At 42.6% G+C, this 24,175-nt stretch overlaps 1 protein-coding gene across 5 annotated transcripts in view; it reads left to right on the top strand.

The window, feature by feature from the left end:
- The window catches only part of MECOM (MDS1 and EVI1 complex locus), a 759,237-nt gene that overhangs the window by 612,395 nt on the left and 122,667 nt on the right, over positions 1 to 24,175 (top strand). For all 5 annotated transcript variants that reach the window (XM_033957747.1, XM_033957746.1, XM_033957745.1 and 2 more), the window contains one exon: positions 1,422 to 1,556. In XM_033957747.1, the coding sequence (XP_033813638.1) occupies positions 1,422 to 1,556 (135 nt within the window). The remainder of the gene's footprint in view (positions 1 to 1,421; positions 1,557 to 24,175) is intronic.

The following is a 24,175-nucleotide window of genomic DNA, read 5'->3' as shown; positions in this document are numbered from 1 at the left end:
GTTGTCTAGAAGGTGAAGTGGGCGGAAAAGAAACCTTTTTTTAAAAAAAACAAACAAACAATTATCGAGGGTTCTCTCGGGGTATTTCTGGTAAGGTGCTCATTGATTGGATCGAGTTAAAAGGTTCACCCACAACCTTCTTCCTCCTATGCCTGTAGTTTGGCTCCTTGAAGTTAGGGTTGGATACGTGACCTAACTCGAGGTCTGGATTCATAACACAAATTCTAGACTAAAATGGTTCGGGCTAGATGGACCTGCAAAGTCTGGCTTTTAGCTTCATTGAATAAATGGTTCCCTGTTACAGAACCCAGCACACGCCATTAATTAATCCTTTGATGTGAAAGTTATTCAGAGGTCTTATTAAGTGAATTCTGCTCCAGGATGCACTTACTCTTCTATTCACTTTAAAGTCCCGAAACACTAACTTGTCTTCCTGTAATAGTGTTTATGTCTAAATTAATTGTATGGCACTGACAAAGTTTGAAAATTCATAAAGATTTTTAAAAAATATATATTTAGAATTGTCGGTGTAACGAGCACATTTTTCAAAGAATGAACACGTTTTCTTTATAACCATAGGGGATGTGTTAGTTAGGATATTGGAGCATTTGGGTTTCCAAACAGCTAGCCCCCCCCAATCTGCAGAAATCAAACCCATGCTCAGTCATCCTCAAACACAATTTCATGTGGTTATGATGGTTACAGCTTTTTAAGTTGGCATAAATGGCAGCCTTTATTGGTAAAAGAATGTGTTGATTCCTGATAGAGAAGTCTGATGCATCCTTATATTTCTTTCCCTTATCTTGGCATGAAACAATGTGTTATTTTCCCAAATTCTGTTATTTCCTTCAATTGAAAGCACGGAGAAACCCGTGCAGACAAAATAATCCTCATAGTATAATATTGATTGAGCTAATAGCATTTAACCTTAGGAATGTTACTTAGAAAAAAAGATTCTAAATTTTGAGTATGTGGTAAATTTCCAGACACTGCATGACTGGAGTATGTTGTGAAATTGTTTTGATTTATCATAGCAGACAATGATGTATATGTATTTATATGATAACTAATGTATATTTATATGATAACTAATGTAATGCAGGGCCTAGTGTTTTTAGACTTTATTATATATTTTTAAGCCATCAATATAATTAAGTTTTAAGATATTATTTAAACAGATCACTGATTATAAATATTATTTATCCCTAAAAAATGACTTTATCAAGATGGTTTATGAAATACCAATAAATGAACAAAATTATTAATAAACATATTTTTTTCCTTTGGATACTAACATGGATTTTTAATTGCATTTATTTTTAAAGAAATTACAAGAAAGTAATTTTTGCTTGTTTTGATTTATCAGCTACCTATGGAAAGATTCAGGTTTATTTTTTTTTTTTAAATTGATTCCCCTCTAGATCCTGGATGAATTTTGTAATGTGAAGTTCTGCATAGATGCCAGTCAACCAGATGTAGGCAGCTGGCTCAAATACATCAAGTTTGCAGGGTTCTGCCATCAGCACAACCTTGTTGCATGCCAGATCAATGACCAGGTATGTTCCTCATGTTGCTTTCACAATGATAAGTTGTGCCTGGATTTTGGGTGTAAGCCACAGTGGGCCCTTTGGTGGCTCTTTACTACTGTAGTTAAAGGTGACAATGACGTATGTTCAGGCTACCTTTCTGTATTTCATTGCTGGCTGTTTTGTGATTATTATTATTTTTTTTTTTTAACATTCTGTTGCCTCCACGTTGAAAGTGTTATGGTGTGAATGCAGTTTCACCTGGGGTTTTTTTTTTTTCATAGTTTTTTTTTAGCTGGAACACAGTGGTTGGCAGTTTGGTCAATTTAGTTGAAAACTGCAAATAAAAATGTAAGGTATAGCTAAAGAAATAAGGGGCCTTTTACTACAGTTTAGCACCTGCTAAATGCTAAGGAGCCCATTTTCTACCTATGGGCTTCTGGGCATTTAGCATGTGCTAAACTTTAATAAAAGAACCGTAAAAACATCAACTCATTATATTACTCTTTATTATCACTTCTATAATAAAAAACTTGAAACTTTCCCATGTCACAAGACAGTGTTTTGCAAATAGGTTTCAATAAAAGTTAGAATTACAGACAGAAACATCACAAAGGACCTTATTTGAAAAGGACGTGCTTCACTTTGTATCTGGGTAGAAAATTTTATTTTATTTTTACTATTTTAATTTGGGCAAGTCTAAGAACAGCTATCTAGTGTCTTATTGTTCTACTGAAATGCTGGCTTTCCTAGTGCCTATTTAACAGAATATTTTATCCTCTTGAACTGTTTTCTAGTTCTGTTTCTTGTCCAAGAGTTTTAAGGGAATGACAGGTAGAGAGTACTTCATCTCAACAAAGTTAAGCCAAATTATGCTTCAGCTCATAGAACAAGCAGCAAAGAACAAGTCTTTTTTTTTTTTAAATTCAAGTTTAATTTACCAGACTATGGGTTCCTTTTACTAAGGTGTGCTAATGTTTTTAGAGCATGCAGGAAATTACCATGCGCTAAACCGCGTGGTACGCTTCTAGAATAACGCCAGCTCAATGCTGGCGTTAAGGTCTAGCGCGCAGGGCAATTCCACGCGTTAAGGCCCTAACGCACCTTAGTTAAAGGAGCCCTATATTTTGCTAATTATATTGGCTAGTTAATAAGGTGCACAGGGGAATCTTTTGTGGGATTATTTGTTTTAGAAATGTTTGGGAAGTGATCAGAAGACAGATATGTAATTTCAAAACAGAGAACATACTAGTTCTGGCTAGAAACCCTAATTTATATAGAGACATCACATGTGTCATAGTGCTCCATTCAACTCCTGTCGCCATAGGACTGTGAGGGAGAGGGGAAGAGAGCAGACAAGTAGTTATTAAGATTGACATTTTTGGCCTACAATGGTTTCCTACATTTAGAATAGCTAGTAAGTTCTTGAAAATGTGCATTTCTTAAAAAACAAACTTTATTTTTGTCTGTTCATTTTCTTTTTATAAAGTGGTATGTCCAGTTGAAGCTTGGGGAAAAAAATGTGATTTAAAATACAACTGAGTTGTGATATGATCTATGCCATCTTTCCTCCTCTTAATTTTATCCCCTTCGCCCCTCTGATCTTAAAAAAGAAATGGCAGCACTCTAAAATTTGTCAGAGAGTAAAAATCAGTGCAGTGATTTCAGACGCATTTTATCAAGTCCTAAGATACAGTTAAAAAAAAAAGAACGTGAATTATATAGGGTCGCAGTCTGTTATTTAAAAATATATACCGAAAACCAAGCCTCTGCAAAGCCGTATTTTCCCATAGCTTTAAGACTTGTTTTGGAGCTTGGGGCATTCAAATTCTGAATATATTTCTGCTCTCAAAGTTTGTTTAGATGACCTCTTTGTTAATCTTTTAGTAAGCTAATTTGGCAGCTTTGTTAGTTCACTTGAGTGCATGAAAATAAAAGTGAATAATTAAAAAAAAAGCCCAAATGTATAAAAGCTCACCTTTTTATTGGATTGATTTGATAGAGTTTTGACTAGTTTTGGGAGTGACACCAGGTGCAAACCTATTCATTCTGTTTTGAGCTGGTGAAGGAAATATAAGTCCCAGAAGCTACTCAAGAATGTCATTACATTCCTCCAATAAAAAGGCATTATTCTTATGTACTTTACATGCATACATAAATATATGGCACCCTGATTTGGGCATGCTTCCAAGATGCACGTGCAACTTAATTGGCTAATGAGCTGTTATCCATCACTAATTGGATGCCAACAACCAATTGCTAATGTTAATTGGCACTGATAGGGATTTGTTTGTGCATTGTGGCTGCATCTTGTTCTATAAATCTGGGCACCTAAATCCTATAGCTTCAGGGCAGGATTAACCAATAGGCCAAGTAGACACGTGTCTAGGGCCCGAAATGGTCAGGGGGGGCCCGGTGAAGAAGGGCATCAACATTGTTTTTTCCAAACGGCAATGGGCCCATCCAGCATCGATCGGCAACGCAGGCTCCCCCCCCCCCCCCCCCGATCGGCAATGCGGGCCCCCCCCTATCGACGGAAAGTAAGACAAGAAAGCAACGCAGGTAAGAAAGGCAACGGGAACTGTAATTGTGCAAGCGGTGCTGCTTGCCCAAAGCTTCCCTCTGACGCAGCTTCCTGTTTCCGCCTGGGCGCATGGTGGGGTGGGGGCCCAGTGTACTTGGGTGCCTAGGTGCCCTCGACAAATTAATCCTGCCCTGTCTAGCTTGCAACTCAAAAGGGGGCATGGCCACGGGAAAGGTCAGGGGCATTCCGAATATCTGTATGTAGTGTAATAGAATAATGGGTCAGGGCACCCAGTTTGGGCCCAGGATTTACACCAGGTTTCAGCGGGCGTAAGCCTGGCACCCAGAGTTGGGTGCGGAAATCAGCGCTCAGTGCTAAGTCTTTAAAGGACCTGTACAGATCTTTTCCAGTGCCTACTTTGAACACCATTTACAGAATTTTCCGATATAATGTATGTGCATATATATACACTTCTCCCTCCGGATTCCTGGGGAATAGGGGCAGAGCCGGACCGCGAATAGTGAAATACTGCGAATATCTTCTGGTCCGGCTCGGACCCACCCCTACTCCCTACTGCCTTCCCCCCGGCATCCCGACCTTACTTGGTGGTCTAGCGGGCTTTCAGGGTAGGAGCAATCTTCCTACGCTCCTGCCCCGTGCAGATCGCCAATAGGAAATAGCTGCCGTGAGTTCCCGTAGTCTCTCGAGACTTCGACGGGAACGCCCCACAGCCATTTCCTGTTGGCGATCTACACGGGGCAGGAGTGTAGGAAGATCGCTCCTGCCCCGAAAGCCCGCTAGACCACCAGGTAAGGCCGGGACGCCTGGGGGAAGGCTAAACTGTGGGTTTTTTTTCTTTTTTTCCCCCTCCCCCCAAATCGCGAAGATGTGAAATCGCGATTGCCGAAAATGGGGAGGGGGAAGTGTATAGGGATCCTTTTACAAAGGTGTGCTAGTGTTTTTAGTGCATGCACCGGATTAGCGCGTGCTAGCCGAAAAACTACTGCCTGCTCAAGAGGAGGCGTTAGCAGCTAGCGCAAGCTATTCCGCGCGGTAAGGCCCTAACGCACCTTTGTAAAAGGAGCCCATAGTGTGTGTGTATATATATATACACATACACACACATATATATATATACACACACACACACACACACACACACACATATATATATATATGTATATATATATGTGTGTGTGTGTATATATGTGTATATATATATGTGTGTATATATATATATATATATGTATACACACATATGTAAGTATGTATTTATGTATGTATACATATGTAATGTATGTTCATTACATATACATTATATACATATGTAATGTATGTATGTATATGTGTGTGTATGTGTGTATAGATAGATGCAGATAGATAGATTTAAAATATTTGGGGGATAGATAGATTGATCTAAAATATTTTTTATGGAGGGGGTTATTGTTGTTGTCTATTGACCTTTGTTTTCTGTGCCATGTCTTTCAAAAATCCCATTTGGAGAAATGATAAGTGTCTGTAATGTAAGCTGGGTCAGTACATTTTTAATTCTTTATCTCTGCTCTGAATTGTGTGCAAAGCTATAAACCTTCACTATCATCGCAAAAGAGAGAAAAAAAATAATTAGTAATTTGGTTATATGCGATCTCTGGTTGCACTCCTCATCAGGTCATTAGGTATATCTGCGGGGTGGAGTGGGGGGGGGGGGGCTATGTAAAGATAACATTATTCTTCACAGAACAGGGCCATAGATCCACAGCCATAAATGTGCAAGGTATTTTCACTGAGGGCAGTCAAGGCAGAGGGCCTCACTCAGCAGCAGGATGAAAGAGCTTACTCTGGAGGTTCTCCCTGGGGGGGGGGGGAGAGGGGGGTTATCTATAGTTTTCACTTTCTTTTCCATGAAGAATCAGACCTGCCAACTGGTGAATAAATGCTAATCGTCACTTAATGAACACTCCCTTTTCTGCAAGAGATTATTCACAGCCCAGGCAGGGACCTGGAGTAATTGTTAACCTCTAATTACTTCAACTCACCTGTAAACCTCCCAAGCAAACATTGCACTGTACCTGAATTGGAAGGAGATGATTGTCAGCACTCTGATCCTTTCAACTGAACATGGGTTTCTAATGCTCAATACAAGGTCAAATGAAAGACAGGTATGAGATTGCAGACAGCTGGGGGTAGATGTTTTAGATAACTTGAATCTAGTTATTGGTAGGCAGGATTTTGTTTTTTTTTCTTTTAGGACATGAAAAAGAAAGGGGGGAGGAAACACTTTGCAGTTGAGATCTCTTTTGAGAGATGCTCTGGATATTTTTTTTGTCCTTTTCAGTTCTAAAGTTTAAGGTCAGGTTTCAGCAACTTTAGAAAAAAAAAAAATAGAACTTCCTTCTTATAATTGTGGATGAACTCTGCTAAAATGAATAGCTTGATAAGACACGGATGATGTCAAAACATATATGCTGGATGCTATTTACACTTCCTGGACCTGGAGGAGGGAAAAACAACACAGTTTTTAAAATTATGCTTTAAGTATTATGCTATTACATGTTTTTGCATTAGGGATGGGTTTGTCCTGGATATACAGTATTGGTGTTACAATACATGAGTTAAATATATGTATATCTTACCTATATATACCATGTATGCATATATAATTATAGTTTCTGTGGTGACCTGTCAAAAGCGTGCAGGACATTGGCGCGCTGACAATCCTGCCCCAACATTTGCGCCCGGTACAAATGCGCGCTGCCGCTTCCGCAGCTTTCAGGCCTTCCTCTTTGCGCTCTGAGGGGGGGTATGTGCGTGGGGAACCTCCCCCCACTACACTTACAACTCCACGCACTCCCGCTGGGGGTGTGTGTGGGGGGGAGGGACCCCCCCCCACTACACTGAAAATTCCCGAAGAGCAAAAACGGGAAGGAGAACGGGAGTTTTCAGTGTACTTGGGGGGGGTTGTTCCCTCAACCCCCTCAACAGGAGTGCGAGGAGTTGTAAGTGTAGTGGGAAGGTTCCCCCCCTCAGAATGCAAACGGGAAAGTCTCAAACCGGCAGAAACAGCAGCGCGCATTTTTCTTGTGCGCAAATGTCAGGGCGGGATTGTCGGTGCCCCATGTCCTGCGCGCTTTCGATGGTTTACCATTTCTGTATGTCATATATTTATCTTTCTCTGTGTTATTCGTGAGTTCACCCTTTAATAGTCCAAGTGGGGGGTAGCCTGCTTTTTCCTCCATGTTGCTATTCCCCCTAATTGTTCCTTCATTTGCTTCAGTGTTCTGTGAAGAGTATCGTCTTTATTCCTTTCTTGAATGTTCTGGTGTCCTTTTCTAGTTTTAATTCCCTCGGAAGGGAGTTTCACCACATTGGGGGCCATCGCCGAGAACATTTGCACTTGTGTGGGAGTAATTCACACTCTTGCCTAAAAGTGGAGCCACCACACAGGCGTGAACCATTGTGTAGGTAGGAACGACTGCACATGTGAAAACTTGGCAAAAGCGAGCACCTTCTTTCTACTTAGTACACACCATTTCCAAAGAGTATGCACTATTATCGGAAGCTAAAAAAATGAATAAAGAAAATTGCCCAGCAAAAAGAAATAACATGAGAATTCTTGTAAAAGACATGAGAAACACCAGAAAAATGAAAATTCTCTGGTTGCTTATATCTCTTGTGCCTAAGCTGTGTCGTGTCACTGTTCTGGAGAAAGCATATAGTAAAGAGAAGGACTCGGCCAAGCTTTTCTTCCCCGTTATACATAATGAAACCACCATCAATTTTTTTTTCAATTTATTTGCATGCCACCTTACTTTACAGGTCCCCCCCTGTTTTCTATGGCGGTAAAATGCTCAGTCTACACGAACACATCTTTAAAAGCTGTAATACTTAAGATTTTGAATGGCATCATTTGTATAGCTCTCGGGCTAGGGTTCGCTGTTTTTATCAGAAAGGCTTCCGCTATTAGTTCGGGATTGCTGCATCGGTATTTTGTGGATTTCTAGAAAGTGGGGCAGTGGTAACCTGTGGGCTCGGCCTGCATTTCTAAGCCACTGGAACTCTAATTGAAATGCCCGCATATGGTAAAGTAGAGGAATTTGTCTGCAAAGAGGATGCCCTGCTAAATCTGCTAGTTGATCTTGGCCATGGGACTAAAGCCATTGCAAAGCCAGGATTTAAAATTCTCCCCCTCAGTGAAGTTAGTCTGACCTACCTTGTAGCACTCTGTACCCCACCTGTAGCTCACTTAGCTGCCTGGCATTCTTATGAAGGAAACTGACATTGGGAAATCATCCATGGGGATTTACAATTACTCACTACGCACTAGTGGGGCGTGGAGATATATTCATGGAATTGATATTTATCAAGTTTGAAAGGAAACAGTCTTCAGCCCTTTGGAGAATTTGCAGTTGTGAAAGCTACCCTTTATAAAGTTAAGTGCTGCATGTGCCTCTGTGTTTTTTGTGAAGCAGACTATTTCGCTAACTCAAATGATAAACAGTTTTCTGAAGACTAGACTGAATTCAAATTAGGTTGGGGTCCATTGACATCTTTTGTGGAGTTGTTGTAGTTGTCTTTTATCTTTATTTTCTGTTGTTTTAGTACATATCCAAGGGAGGGTGGATGGGAGGGAGGGGAGATATCTCTTTTATTCCCTGTTTGAAATATTTGAAATATTTGAAATATTCTTTCTGTTTTGTTACTAATGGATTATAAGTGCTTATTGCAAATATTATATATATACTAGTATTTTAGCCCGTTACATTAACGGGTGCTAGAGTAGAAGTCTGTCTGGGTTTTTTTTTTTAAATTTGTCTCTCTCCTTGGACGCTGTCTGTCTATCATTCTTTCTGTCTGTGTCTCTCCCTGGCCCCCTGTCTCTCTATCTTTATTTTTAACTCTATCCTCTTCCCTCAATCCTGCATGTGCCCTTTTTTCTTTCTCCTCTCCACTTCCTTCCAACGTCTGCTCCCCCTATCCCCCACACTTCCATTCAGTGTTTGTCTCCCTCTCTCTACCCCTTCCATCTACTGTTCACCCTCTGTCTTGCCCCTTCCATCTACTGTTCACCCTCTGTCTTGCCCCTTCCATTCACTGCTCTCTCTTCTCTTTCCATCCAGTGTCCTCCCTCTCTCTCTGTTCCATATGGCATTTCCTCCTTCCTTTCCCCCTTCCTTTTCCCTTGGTCTGGTATACCTTCCTCCTTCCCTCCATGCCCTGCCATGTCTTCTTCCCTCCAAGCCATTCTCTCCCCCTCTGCTCCCTTTCCTCCTTGAACTTTATCGGGCAGCAGCAGCATTCACAATTCATTGCTTTTGCTGGCTTCAGGTCTTCCTGTCTGGCGGGTCCTTAGGCAGGATCTGCCAGAGAGGAAGGCCTAAAGCCGGCAACAGCAGCGAATTGTAAACGCTGCTGCTGTCTGAAGCACCCGAGGCAGATGCTTCTCTACCCTCCCAGCCCAACCCCTGGTGACTCTTTTATGTCTCCTTCCCATGCGACATGACCTTAACAAACCTCCCTCCAGCGTTGGCAGCCGCAGCACGCTAAACAGGCTGCTTCACGGCTTTTTCCTGCAGTTGAGTCCCTCTGTTGCATCACTGATGACGTCACCAGCAGGAGACTCACCGGCAGGAGAAAGCCGCGAAGCAGCCTGTTTAGCGTGCTGCGGCTGCCAACGCTGGAGGGAGGTTTGTGCCGGTATGTGGCTGTGAGTTCGGGTGATTTTGGGCCTCCTACGACCCCCGTCTTTGTAGAGCAGGGATTCCAGCGCTGGCGGCGAGTCCTGCCGGCGAGTGTAGGCTGGGGACTCGCACATGCGCACTCCTGCGGCCACAGACCTACGGATCATGGAAGCACGCAGATAGGAGTGCGCATGCGCGGCTAGGGTTTTATTATATAGGATATATATAATGTTGCACTTGTTGATAGTTTGAAAACTTAATAAAGATTACAAAAAAAAAAAAAAAAGACTAGATTGAACTCTTCCTCTATCTGCTTGATTACCTTCATGGATAAGAACTTTGCATCTCATCCATTTATTTTTGGCTTTTTTTCTACTTTGGCTATTCCTGCTGTTAGATGGGAGATTGGATAATGAACATTCAGTCCGGTAGAGTGTTTTTCCTAATGACAAATGATGAACTGAGGGCTCGCTCGCTTGTAGCTTTTGCTGCTCGATGAGTTCCTCGATTATAGCGAGGTCTGTTTCTCCACCGTATTATTTTGTATGTTGTTAATCTCCCTCCTCATTAGAAGGAGATAAAGTTAAGTGGAAATCATCTATTCCTAATACTTCATTTCAATTATGTGCAGTGTAGGTCAGCCTCCAGCCTCTGACTTTAGGAAACGGTTGAAAATCGCAGTGCGCTAAACATTACTGTTTGGTAAAGGCTCATCCAATAAATTCCCAACTGCAACATCGAAACCTAGAATGTAGAAGTAGGAACTTTAGATCATTTATTGTTTCATTGCCCATATATTATGAATTTTTGGAAATCAATTTGGGACCAAATTAATAACTTATTGGAGAACCCGGTGGCATTGTCCTATGACACTGTGATATTTGGTATGGATATGAGAGCAAAAAGTCAGATTTCTGCGAATAACAATAAATTATTACTAATAATGACTGGGGTTGCCATTCAACAAATCACATATAATTGGAAAGACTGGAGGAGATTAAATTATAACTTTTGGTGGAATTCTTTATGCCATATCTATAAAATGGAAAGATTTATTGCGTTACAAAAGGGATATTTTAAGAAATTTCAGGATGTATGGAAACCATTAACAAAATACTGTCAGGATTAAGTAAAATTATTTCCCTTGTGTTTATTGTTTATTAGTATGTGAGATAGGGAGGGGGGGATTTTATTATTACATATATCATACAATAATGGAGTATATGGGTGGGGGGGATGGGAGAGGGAGAGGGATAAGAATATAAGTAACATACCAATGATAGTTTATAAGTGATGTATTTAATGTTACTGTGAATGAAAATATTAACACTTAATGTAATTTGTGAAAATAAATAAAGAATTATTAAAAAAAAAGAAACCTAGAATGCGTGAGGGCAGAACCAGAGAATATTTGACCCCCCCTCCATACGCAAAGGCGTTCCTCAGTCCCTGCACTGTTATGATATGTGTGTGGTATTGTCATCAAGGAATGGTTGTTATAAGTCTTTACGTTTATTGATAGGCGTGCTTTTGATTTCTGACAGTTTTACAAACTAAAATACAGGAACTCAAGCACTTCCTAAATTACATAACAGCGGTACCTGGAGTGGCCCGCTTCCTGTTACTTGACACCCCTCTCCCTCCCCGTATACCTCTTACCAATCCCAAGAAGACAACACACCTTAGTTGGTAAACACCTGGCCACAGCCCCGTTTATTGCATAATAACATATTCAAGAAATTCAACACAATTAAATATACATAAGTTAACAGCCAGAATCAAAACATTAACAAAACCCCTTAACAATGGTATCACCATTGTTACCTGATACCGAGCTACATCGAAGTAATTGGCCCCCGACCCCGCCATCCAAGCTAGGGTCTGAGGGGTGGCATGTCCCACACATGCCCCATTATCCAGGGTCAACCGACCCACCAGGCCCGGCTCCCAGCCGGCCCACCGCTCATCCCTTGATGAGCCCCAGTAGCCAGTAGCTCGGGATACCGCACCCCAACCAATCCCACACACCCCGTATACAAAAAGGGGCGGGCGGGTGGGAACGCTGTCTCGGAGGACCAAACCGTTTAAGTCCTCCGAGCATGCTCCCCTTATAGCCCCTCCCTCCCACAATCCCCCTCGGCTGTGACGACCCGAGGAGAGGCGGAGAAGAGATCCCTCGACCACAGACCGCCCCCCTTCCGCCCCCCCCTCTCTCCTGCTTTCTCAATTCTCCCTCTGTCCCACCCATCTAGCTAGCCCGACGAGTGACTCAGCGGGCCACCCAGCCCCGCGTTAGGGTCGCCCGTCGAGACCAGCTCTCGGGCTTGTTTATTCACCTCCCCCCCCCAGCTAGAGAAGGAAAGCTAATGCAGCCAAAGAACTCCTGAGTCCCTCATACTTTTCTGTCCAATAATAGATTTATTGATGCATTGGGTTTTGTTCACACCTTTTTCAGTGACAGTTCAAGGTCAGTTACTGTAGATACTCGAATATAAACCTATCTGAATATAAACCGAGGTAACCTTTTCCCTCCCCGAAAAAGAGAAAAAAAGGTTGAGTCAAATATAAACTGGGGGAAGGCAACCTAGAAAAGGACTTGGGGGTTTTGGTAGATAGAACAATGAAGCCGGCAGCACAGTGTGCAGCGGCCTCAAAAAAGGCAAACAGAATGTGGGCATTATCAAAAAAGGTATCACTACCAGAACCAAGGAAGTTATCCTCCCGCTGTATAGGGCGATGGTGTGATCGCATCTGGAGTACTGCATTCAGTACTGGTCGCCGTACCTTAAGAAGGATATGGCGATTCTCGAGAGGGTCCAGAGGAGAGTGACAAAAATGATAAAGGGCATGGAGAACCTCTCATATGCTGAGAGGCTGGAGAAGCTGGGGCTCTTTTCCCTGGAAAAGTGGAGACTTAGAGGGGATATGATAGAAACTCATAAGATCATGAAGGGTATAGTGAAGGTAGAGAGGGACAGATTCTTCAGACTAGCAGGGGCAGCAAAACCTAGAGGGCACTCAAAAAAATTGAAGGGAGATAGGTTCAGAACAAATGCTAGGAAGTTCTTCTTCACGCAGAGGGTGGTGAACACCTGGAATACGCTTCCAGAGGAGGTGGTAGAGCAGAGTACGACTTTGGGGTTCAAAGGGGGATTGGACGAGTTCATGAAGGAAAAGGGGATCCATGGGTACAATTAGAGGGTTACTATACAGTGCAAAAGGCTGTAAAGTAATAGAATAGTAGAGTAATATCACTACAGGTCATTGACCTGGGGGTCCACCGCGGGAGCGGACTGCTGGGCGTGATGGACCTATGGTCTGACTCAGCAGAGGCAATGCTTATGTGCTTATGTGCTTATGAATTCACGTCAGACTTGCAAGGTTCCTGTAGGAGTGAGCGGCCTAGTGGTTAAAGCTGCTGCCTCAGCAACCTGAGGCTGTGAGTTCAATCCTAGCCTGCTCCTTGTGACTCTAAGCCACTTAATCCTTCCATTGCCCCAGGTACCACAGTTCAATTGTGAGCCTGCAGGGATAGGGAAAATACTTAAAAGTAAATAAACATAGCAACCACTGTGGAACTCACGTCAGCCATTTTGAGTAGTGAGAATGCACGTGGCAGTAGAGTGGGAGGATCGCTCTTGCCCTGGCTCACCACAGGACTAGCAGGGCTTAAGATAGGCCTGTGATGGATCTGAGAGGGTGAAGACTTGAATTTAAACCTAGACCCCCCCCACACTTTTGTCATCCAAAAATCTAAGTTTATATTCGAGTATATATAGTATATTCAGGTACACTAGATATTTTCCAGTTGGGCTGACAAGCTAACTTTTGTACCTGAAACAATGGAGGGTTAAGTGACTTGCCAAAGATCACATGGAGTAGAGGTGGGATTTGAACCAGGCCTCCTTGTCTGGCTTGCCCGGCGCTCTAACCATTAGGGTATTCCTCCTGTTTTTTTTTTATCAGCCACTTGCTTTCTATCCTAAGATCTTCCCAGCAAAATTCGTTTTCATTCACAAATACACTTAGGCCCTAATTCTAATTGAGCAACAGGCTTAATCAGTGCCTTTATTGGCACTCAACACCTCACAGTCAGCCTTAATTGGACTTAATTAAAAGTTAGGCGCTCAACTTGAAACTCGATTCTGTAAAAAGTAGGTGCCTTAGCCCAAAGTGCTTACACTAAAAGTGGGTATGGTTAGAGGGCGGATCAAATTTGCCTGTATCTGTTTCAAGCAGGTCTGGGGTCTAGCGCCTTCCTACCTGCTACCACACTTCATATTACACAACCCCACACGACCAACCAGAAACCGAAACATCTTTACGTACCCAAAGATCACAGGCTGCAAATACAAATCCTTTTTGGATAGGACCTTCATGTTCCAAGCAGGCAGACAGCAGTCCTGGCTGAATAACTACATAAAGAGAGCCAGTCTGACCTACGACACGTTCTGAAAATCAATTAAAACCGTTCTGTTTCACAAATTCATCTCCTAAACAGAAGCCTCTCCACAATGATATCTTCTCCCTCTATCTACCTCGATGTAATTTGCTGTCCTCTACCTATTTCTTATGTAACCCTCATTTCTTGCATCTTGTAATTCGCTGATTGTCCAGCCTTCTTCGAATGTGAACCGCCTAGAAGTCTTTCGACCATGGCGGTATAGAAGAATAAGTTATTATTATATTGTCTTCTTTTCTGTATCCTAGGCCTTCCAATTTGTCATCCTTTCCTTCCCCTAGTCTTATGGGGTTTTTTTTCCCACTGTAAGCCTGCTTAGATATTTCTTTATTGTTTGAAGTATATTAAATAAAGTTGAAATGTACAATATGAGTTGGTTATGGGGATGTGAATATTTCTGGTGCTTTTCCAGTGTCTAATAAATCCATTGTGAAATTAGTAGCAATTTCTCATATTGGATTCATTTGTGTTACTAGTCATGTATGTATGTTCTGTTCATTGGTTTGAATGAAACATATTTATGTATTAATTAAAAGTTATTAACCACTTTTATGAAGATTCAGCCAAAGCAACGTAAAACATGTATGCCATCACATAAACAACTTACAAAGTATTAATAATATGAAAGTTTGCTTTTAGGAGGGAATTCAGTAAATGGCAGAGAAACTTCCCCCCCACCCCTATTACAAAGGTATGTTATGCTTTTTAGCGCTTGCTAAATAGCACGCGCTAAACACTAACGTGTGCATGTTATCCTATGGATGCGTTAGCGGTTAGCGCATGCGTTGATTTAGCACGCTCTACATGCACGCTAAAATGCTTAGCACACCTTTGAAAAAGAGGGCTTTAGATGCCCCCCAAATTCTCTGTAGAGCCACTCCTCATCAATGCAATCAGCTGATTGAATCAGCTCAGCTGGTTGTTTAAGACAGATATTAAACAAAATAGGTGACAGTATGTGGGAACCCCCCGCCCCCCCCCCACACACACACGATGTCACTCTGCAGATCAGTGGCCAAGATGGAGGTGAGGTACAACCCAACAGGAAATACTGTTGCCTTTCTGATAGTACCTGAACCAGGCAAACACTTTTCCACTGATACCTGTTTTTGCCAACCACGTTAGCATGATATTTTGGTCCATGGTGTCAAAAGTTTATTTCAAGTTTCAAGTTTATTTATACATTTGATGAATCGCCTATTAAAATTGCTAGGCGATGTACATAATCCAAGTAAAAAACGGAGAAACTAACTTATTAACAATATAATTACATAAAATACATACTTGAGGTGGGAGGAAATAAATTAAAAAGTTACATTCTTGAGTTTGGAAAAAAGGTAAAAACAAAAGGTAAGGGGTTATAAAACCAAAGCACAGTTTAAGAAGTGTCCCTGAAGCAAATAAAATTTCAAGTATTAAAAGCGTCATTAAATAAATAAGTTTTTTAAAGTTTTTTAAATGTTACGATGTCGTGTTCAGTTCTAATATATTGGGGAAGGGCGTTCCACCATTGTGGTCCCATCACTGTGAACATGTCTGATCTCCTTGTCCCTATGATTTTCAAAGAGGGTACAGAAAGTAGATTTTGATCAGATGATCGAAGTGGACGATGGGTATTGTGTGGGATTAGTGATCTAAAAATAAATTGTGGTTCATTGGATGCTAAAGTTTTGAAAATGAGAAGCATTATTTTGAACATAATCCTATGGCCGATTGGTAGCTAGTGAGCGTCTTTTAGTAGTGGGGAAACGTGGTCATATTTTTTCGCGTTATAAATTAATTTTATGGCTGTATTCTGTATTAACTGCAATATCCTTTTTTCTTTCTGTGTAATGTTGATAAGTAGAGCATTGCAGTAGTCAATTTTTGATATTACTAAGGAGTGAATAAGTATCTTTATTGAAGTTGAACTAAGAAATTTGGCGATTGAGCGAATCTGACGTAATTTAAAGAAACAGTTTTTAACGATAAGAGAGATGTGTTCGTGGTAGATCAATTTATCATCTAGTACTACGCCGAAAATTTTGACCGAAGATACCAAAGTAAGTGGGATGTTATTAAGGATGAACGGCTTTGAAAGTATTATGTCTTTTTTCCAATTGAATAACATTGATTTGGTCTTATTGATATTTAACGCTAATTTGTTTGAATTAAGCCAGTTTTGTATTTGTTCCAATTTATGTTGAGAAATCCATTGTCGCCAACGCTAAGAAAGATCTCCTGCCATGGTTTTTTGTGGAGATCATCTAGCAGGAATATCCCATTTTTAAAGTTCCAAGTTTTATTCAATTCTTGATATACTGCTCAATCAGCAGTCTTTCTGAGCGATGTACAAAATATAAAACTTAAAAGAAAATTTGAAAAGATCTCCATTCACTGGTAGGAAAGGAACACATGTAAAAATTATGAAAATAATATTAATAAAATTAAATAATACCGTGCTTTGACGGTGACTCACTGAGATTCGCCTACCAATTCCAGGAAATTCTACTTATTAAAAGGAGCATTAAATTAAAAAGTCTTCTGTTTCTTTTTGAAAACATCTATTGAATGTTCCTCACAAAGACACTGTGGCAGATTATTTCACAGTGTAGATCGGTGGTTCCCAACCCTGTCCTGGAGGACCACCAGGACAGGATAGCCTTAATGAATATGCATGAGAGAGATTTGCATGTAATGGAGTGACAGGTATGCAGATCTGTTCCATGCATATTCATTAAGGCTATCCTGAAAACCTGACTGGCTGGATTATCTCCATTTTACCTTTTTTTCTCATTTTGAATTGCATAGTCTGATTAAGTCTCCTCAGCGCTCTGGTTTATTTACTTTTCCTAATCCCAAAAATTGCCATTATAAAAAGATTTTGATAGAACTTTGGCCTATCAAGCAGGTAAAGTTCAAGTCTGGTTAGATAATATGATTTGACAGATGGCATCTTATTGCACTTTCAGGAAATTAGTTAAGACTTATTTGTTCAAAATATTTGTTACTTGATCGATGATTATATCATAGTATTCATACTATCACTAATAATAAAACCCTAAGTGCGCATGCGCATTCCTACCTGCGAGATCCCTGCCTCCATGATCCGTAGGTCCATGGCCTGCGGCAGAGAAATGTTAAAGCGTGCGGCACATTCACGTTCGGCGCGTTTGGCGCATTCACGTTCGGTGTGTTCGCGTTCAGCGCGTTCAGCATGGGCGCATGTTCGGAGCATGCGCTCATGACGGCTAACTGTATCCAGCAGCGTATGGGATCGTGTCAAAGGGAATGTGCTACCAAGGTGGAGAGCGGCCTGCGAGGTTCGCTACAGCCGGCCGGCGATCCTCAGCAGGCTGCTTTGAAGAGGAGGGCAGACGCGAATGAAGAGCAGCAACATCAGCGGTTTGTGCCGGTGGGCCAGAAGAAACCAGGAAGCCGGGATGGAGGGAGGGTAGAAACGGCGGTTTGGGAGCAAGTATTAGGGAGCAGGAAAGAGGTGCTGCTGGACAGGGGGGGAGGTAAAACGAAGGAAGAAGGGCTGCTGCTGGACAGGGGGAGCAGGGAAGGGATGCTGCTGAACATGGGGGAGGTAAAAGGAAGGGAGAAGGGCTACTGCTGGACAGGGGGAGCAGGCAAGGGGTGCTGGTGGAGAAAGAAAGAAAGAAAGAAAGAAAGAACCCTTAAATTTTGGATGTAGTGAAGGGATGGACATGAGATTGCAATAGTTAGGGCATAATATTCTCAAAATATTATAGCTGATATAAGAAAAGACAAACATACAGAGAATAATTTTGTAAAGTGATCTTCTATAATAGATTTGGATTGCAATATGGAATACTAGCTTGGTGCCCAGTTTTTGAATGCCTGACCTCTAGTGACCTATATAGAATTTAACCCATATATGTGCACATAGCATATCCTCTTTACACATAGTGCACCCTCTGTTCTGATAGGGTGTGCACATCCAATAGATTGCACCTTATGTGCCAATAGTGAGTAAGGAGATATGACCACTAGTGGTTGTAGCGAGAGACTACCACTAGGGATGCCATTGTAATGGTGCAGACAGAGCAGGAGAATCTGGGGATTGCTCTTGCCCTAGCAAACACTTGACCAATAGGTACAGAGCTGATAGGCCTGCAATGGTGGAGGGAGCCCTTAGGGGGTGGGAGAGTGTGAGGGGTGGGGTTTATGATCAGGGGGGTGGGGTTGTGATCAGGAAGTAGGGATTGTGTTTGGGGAGATTTTGTTCATAGGAGTGGGTGGTTGTCATGGGAGGGAGTATGATCGAGGGTGGTTGGTTGGCTCCGTGGCCTCTTTAAGGTCTGGCCCCGGATGTGTACCCACTCCTCCTGGCTTTGTCACTGCCTTACAACCCAACTATTTGAGACTCTCTGGCTCAAGAGTAGTAGGATGTTTCTAAACTTGGGTCCCTAGATCTTCAAATTGCACTGAGTCAATCTAAACGTGCTCTTAGTGAATGTCGGATGGATGATAGAGACCTGCTCCGCATGGTCCATCCAGTCTGCCCCATCAAGGTGGCCAGAGTTGAATCTGGCACTCTCCAGAGGTTCCACTTCTTCATCATTAAATACTTGATATTTTCTCTCTATTTCTTCATAGACGTCTGCCCAGCACCGGTCCTACTTACATAGCAACTCCACTTTTCTTCACTTCCCCGGGTGTGGCTGCTTCTATATGCTTCATTTCTCCCTCTCTACTGAGAGATCCTCCCCCAGTGATCCCATTTCTTATTTCTCCCGTCAGTCTGGGGTCTTCAGCTGAGTGTTTTGGCTTAAACCCTTTTCTCTTACACTCCTGTCCTAGATAAACAGGCCTCATTCCTTGCCCTTAGCTTCTTCTCCTTCTCTTCAGTGGGCTCCTGGGTGGGTAGCTCATTCATAAGAACATAAAAATACTGGGACAGACCGAAGGTCCATAAAGCCCAGTATTCTGTTTCCAACAGTGGCCAACCCAGGTCCCAAGTACCTAGCTAGATTCTAAGTAATAAAATAGATTTTATGCTGCTTATCCTAGGAATAAGCAGTGGCTTTTTCCATCTCAATAATGGCCTATGGACTTCCCTTTTAGGAATTTATCCAAACCTTTTTTTAAACCCCGCTAAGCTAACTGATTTCATCACACTCTCCAGCAACGAATTCCAGATTTTCATTACACGTTGTGTGAAGAAATATTTTCTCCGGTTTGTTTTAAATTTACTACTTAGTAACTTCATTGCATGCTCCCTAGTCCTAGTATTTTGGGAAAGAGTAAACAAGTAATTCCATCACCTCCTAGATTCCCTTTAGGAAAGAAAGACCTCAAGCACGTTGCTAAATGCACGATGTTCCCCTCCAATATCTACAAACACTAGCACATACACCACTGCGACTTTCACACCGAGCTTAAAAAGCGATCAAACAGATTGCTACACAGATGATGAAGTCAGTTAAGATCAGTTAGACCTGTCAAGTGTTAAAAATGTTCTTCAGAGCTGGTTGCATCTGTGTGAACCTTAATTGAAGACTAAATAGGTTCTACAATGAGCAGTGTCAACAGGAAACAACTCAACTAGCTTGGACTTTTCATGGCTTGTCATTGACTAAGGCTTCCAACTGGATCCAGATTCATAGGACAGGGTTGATACAGACCTGGGTTTAACCCCTTTGCATGCAGGGACTAACAAGTCCCAGCATGCATTAGGGGGGGAAAAAAATCCCAAGACTGAATCAACCCTTTCCTGTGAATCTGGATCCAGTTGTCAGCCATTTAGCTTAGATTTGCTCAAGAAGATTTATTTAATATACTGTTTGAACCACTTTATAATGATTTGAATCAGTAACGCCCATTCCCTTGACTTCGGCAAATAATTCCTCCTCCATCAACTCCTTCCTTTCAAAGATTAAAAATAAATATATATTTTTAGCACTTTCCTCCTCCTCTCCCACTTGGAATTTAATAGAAACAGATAATGTTTTCCCCTGGGTGTCTCTGACATAAGCACCAACTGATAAAGACATTTTTAAACCATTTTAAAATTCATTTGGTGAAGTTTTTATTGGCCAGTAGTTATGGAAGGATAACTGAATTATCTGAGGGGTTTTCAAAAATTTGAGTTTATTTCTTCCAGGGACTAAAACATTTTTTTTGTCCAGTCATAAATGTATCTCTGCTCTCCAGGGACATCCCACATCAGTGACAACATCACAGAGTCTGTCTCCATCAAAGAGCAAGAATTTAGAATCAGCAAAAACCATTTTCAAAATTTCAACCAGTACCTAAATCATCTCAGTAAAGCTTATAAAAGAAAGCTGATCTTTGCTACACATTTATTTTAAACTAGTCTTTAAGCCCGTTACATTAATGGGTGCTAGAATAGATGTGTGTGTCTGCCTTTCTTTCTTTCTGTCTCTCTCTCTCCTTGGCCACTGTCTGTCTTTCTTTTCTTTCTCTCTCTTTCCTCGGCTGTCCACCACCACCCCTTGCCTGCTCCCCCTGTCCAGCAGCAGCCCTTCTCCCTTTGTTTTACCTCCCCCCCTGTCCAGCAGCACCTCTTCCCTGCTCCCCCTGTCCAGCAGCAGCCCTTCTCCCTTCATTTAACCTCCCCCTGTCTAGCAGAACCTCTTCCCTGCTCCCCCTGTCCAGCAGCAGCCCTTCTCCCTTCATTTAACCTCCCCTTTGTCCAGCAGCACCTCTTCCCTGATCCCCCTGTCCAGCAGTAGGCCTTCTCCTTTCCCTGCTCCTCCTGTCCAGCATCCGCTAGCCCGAGCAGCATCAGGGCTTTTGCTAGGCCGGCCCACCTCGCATTATCGAAGTGGGTCGGCCTAGCAAATGCCCTGCGGCTACTGCGTTTGCTGATCCAGGGGTGAGAAGAGACGTCTCGGCAGCACAGGAATCAAACCACCAGTGCCGCTGAAATGACTGCACGCGCTGCAACCGTCGCAAACAGAACAAGGTACGGAAGCAGAAATCACGGCGGCAGGGATCACGCCGTGTCAACTGCGCATGCGCGGGTAAGGGTTTTATTATAGAGGATGAGTTTAGTTACATTAGCATAGAATTATAGTATAGCATAGTATACAAGTTTGTTGTTAGTGCAGAAAGTAGAGAATGATGCAGGGACAAAGTTTGTCCCCATCCCCACTCCGTCTCTATGAGTTCCAATCCCATCCCTACCCTGTCACCATAGACCCTGTCCCCTTCCATGCCTCGTGATTTTATATTTAAATCTTTTTATTAACGTATACAAAGGGACAATATTCTACACGACTGTATAGTGTGTGCCTCCATATGCCAATCATTGACCTGCTGTAAGTCAATCTTCCTTACAAGACAGATTGGAAGGGGCTGGAGTTAGCTTTGACAGCGACTCCAACAGTGGGGCAGTGTAGTTGATGCCGGACAGACTTCTGTGGTCTCCGTCTCATATGCTACAAGATGGATCAGGAGCAATTATGTGTATTTTATACCACATTCAAATCGTCTGAGCGAAGGTCTTACCTATCTCGGGGGAGGGGAAGGGAAGACATCTTACATTGGAACTCGGCAAGTATGAATAATTGCTGGTTTGTTGCTTCAACATTGCCTTGAAAATGAGTGCGACTCTTCGACAGACTGGATGGACCACAGAGGTCTTTATCGGCTGTCTTTAACTATGTTACTTTTGGCACATCAATGTGACGTTGCGCTAATATTCTATTTTGGCTTAGATGCGCCATTAAGCCATATAGATTTTGCGCTATGCTTGCCCCCTTTGTGCCACCTAAAATGAGATGCCAACTTATTGAACTGGTGCTTAAGTATTTTAAAACCATTTGCAAGGGGTAATTTTATACATCATTTTTTCCACGTAAATCCTTGGATTCTATAAAGGATCCCAGTTCGGTGTCCAAAATAATGGTTATTGGGCTTCAATGATTTAATTATTGGAGTAAACAAGCACTTAATTTGTACTAATTATGATTTGGATGCTGATCTGACTGCCTGCTAGTCTGTAACCATAGGTGCCTGAGTTGGATCCTGTGCCGCTCAAGAAGGGGGCGTGGCCATGTGAATGGCAGGGGTGGGGTTAGGAGTTTTCACAAAAGATATGCACAGTGTTACAGAATAATGGGGATCAGCGCTCAGTTTCATGCCAGATTTTACACCAAGTCTTCTCCTCTTCGCCCCGTCACGTACCTCTTTAAACAATCCCCAGCTTGAGCAGTATCCTCTACCTGCTGCTTGCGCCGGCCTCGAGTCCCTTCTGACATCACTTCCTGCTCGTGGCACCAGGAAGTGAAGTCAGAAGGGAGCGGAGGCCAGTGCGAGCAGTTTGAGCCAGTGAACATTTCAAGAGGTATGCAGGAAGTGGGAGGAGGGGCACTCAAGTCGCAGGGAAGAGTGTGTGTGTGTGTGTGGGGGGGTGATAACCTCACTCGCTACACCACTGGTGCTCATTCTATAGTGCCCTTTATAGAACAATATAATTTTCGGCACCGTTTGTTCTAAATTGTCCTAATATACTAGACCAGTGGTTCTCAACTCCTGGAGGACCACCAGCCAGTCGGGTTTTTGGGCTAGCCCTAATGAATATGCATGAGAAAGATTTGCATATAATAGAGGTGACAGGCATGCAAATCTGCTCCATGCATATTCATTAGGGCTATCCCGAAAACCCGAGTGGCTGGTGGTCCTCCAGGACAGGGTTGAGAACCACTGTACTACACTATACTTTTCTAAACACCATATTTACCATACTGTGGTTACCATACTAAGGGGTCCTTTTACAAAGGTGCGTTATACGCTCACGCTAAATGCTAACGTGCCCATTATAAGTCTATGGACACATTAGCGTGTAGCACATACCAAAACGGCTAATGCTTCTTTGTAAAAGGACCCCTAAGTCTACCATTCTACAATCTCTCATACCACGTTTGGCACTCAGTGTTTTCTGTACCATGTCTTCCATGCTATGCACGCTTGTCTTACCGTTTTTGCCATGTCATGTTTCACTTTGTCAGCCCTGCTTGTAATACTTTGCCTGCCGTGCTAGTTTCTGCCATTCTACGCTCACCGTGCTGTGTCTAACCATTCCATGTTTTGTCATTTGATGTATTGCCATGCTTTAATTATGTTTGCCATCTCCATCAGACAAGTTGCCATGCTATATTATACTATATAGTGTCTGAGAATGTGGTTAGAGAATGACACGGTGACAAAATTCATCACTGTTCCCGTCCCCGCGGATAACCGCGGGAAATAATCCTATGTCATTTTTTAGTGTCTATTTCAACCTCGGTCCTTCTACATCAGCATTCTTCAAAGCAAAGCTTGTGGGTCAGTGGTTGTGGCCATTCATACTCTGATTCTTATGTGAGCCAAGGATAATGAAGCCATTGTGACATCACTGATGTGATTGGCTCTTAGGCACTGGTGGAATGAGGCATTATGACATCACAATATCTGCTCTGGATACCAGAGACTGTCATTCTCAACCTCAATCCTTCTACACCAGCATTCTTCAAAGCAAAGCTTGCGGGTCAGTGGTTGTGGCCATTCATACTCTGATTCTTCCCTCTCTCCTTAAAGAATGACATGAAGATGGTTTCCCGCAGTTATCCGCGGGGACGGGAACGGTGATGAATTTTGTCACCGTGTCATTCTCTAAATCTGGTGCAGGGATTATAACTATAGCCTCAGCACCCTAAGCCCACATTGTCCCCTGTGACCCTGAGTGGGTCACTTGGCACTCCATTGCCCCAGGCACATTAAACCAGTGTTCTTCAACCGCCGGTCCATTTTACCGGTGCCGGTCCACAGAAATTTTCTGCTGGTCCGCCGGGCTGGCACGTCCAACGGGCAGAAGACGGTGTTCTTCAGCCGCCGGTCCACGATGCGATCAACGCAGCATCTTCGGGCCAGTTCCCTGAGTGCTGTAGTGCACAAAGCCGTGGGAAAAGGCTCCTAAGTGCGTCCTGGCGCCTGAACCAGAAGCCTTCTTTCTGATGTCGCAACGTCAGAG

The sequence above is a fragment of the Geotrypetes seraphini genome, chromosome 9 (assembly GCF_902459505.1).
Source record: "Geotrypetes seraphini chromosome 9, aGeoSer1.1, whole genome shotgun sequence".
Lineage (NCBI taxonomy): Eukaryota > Metazoa > Chordata > Amphibia > Gymnophiona > Dermophiidae > Geotrypetes > Geotrypetes seraphini.
This window is presented reverse-complemented; position numbering and strand designations above follow the sequence as displayed.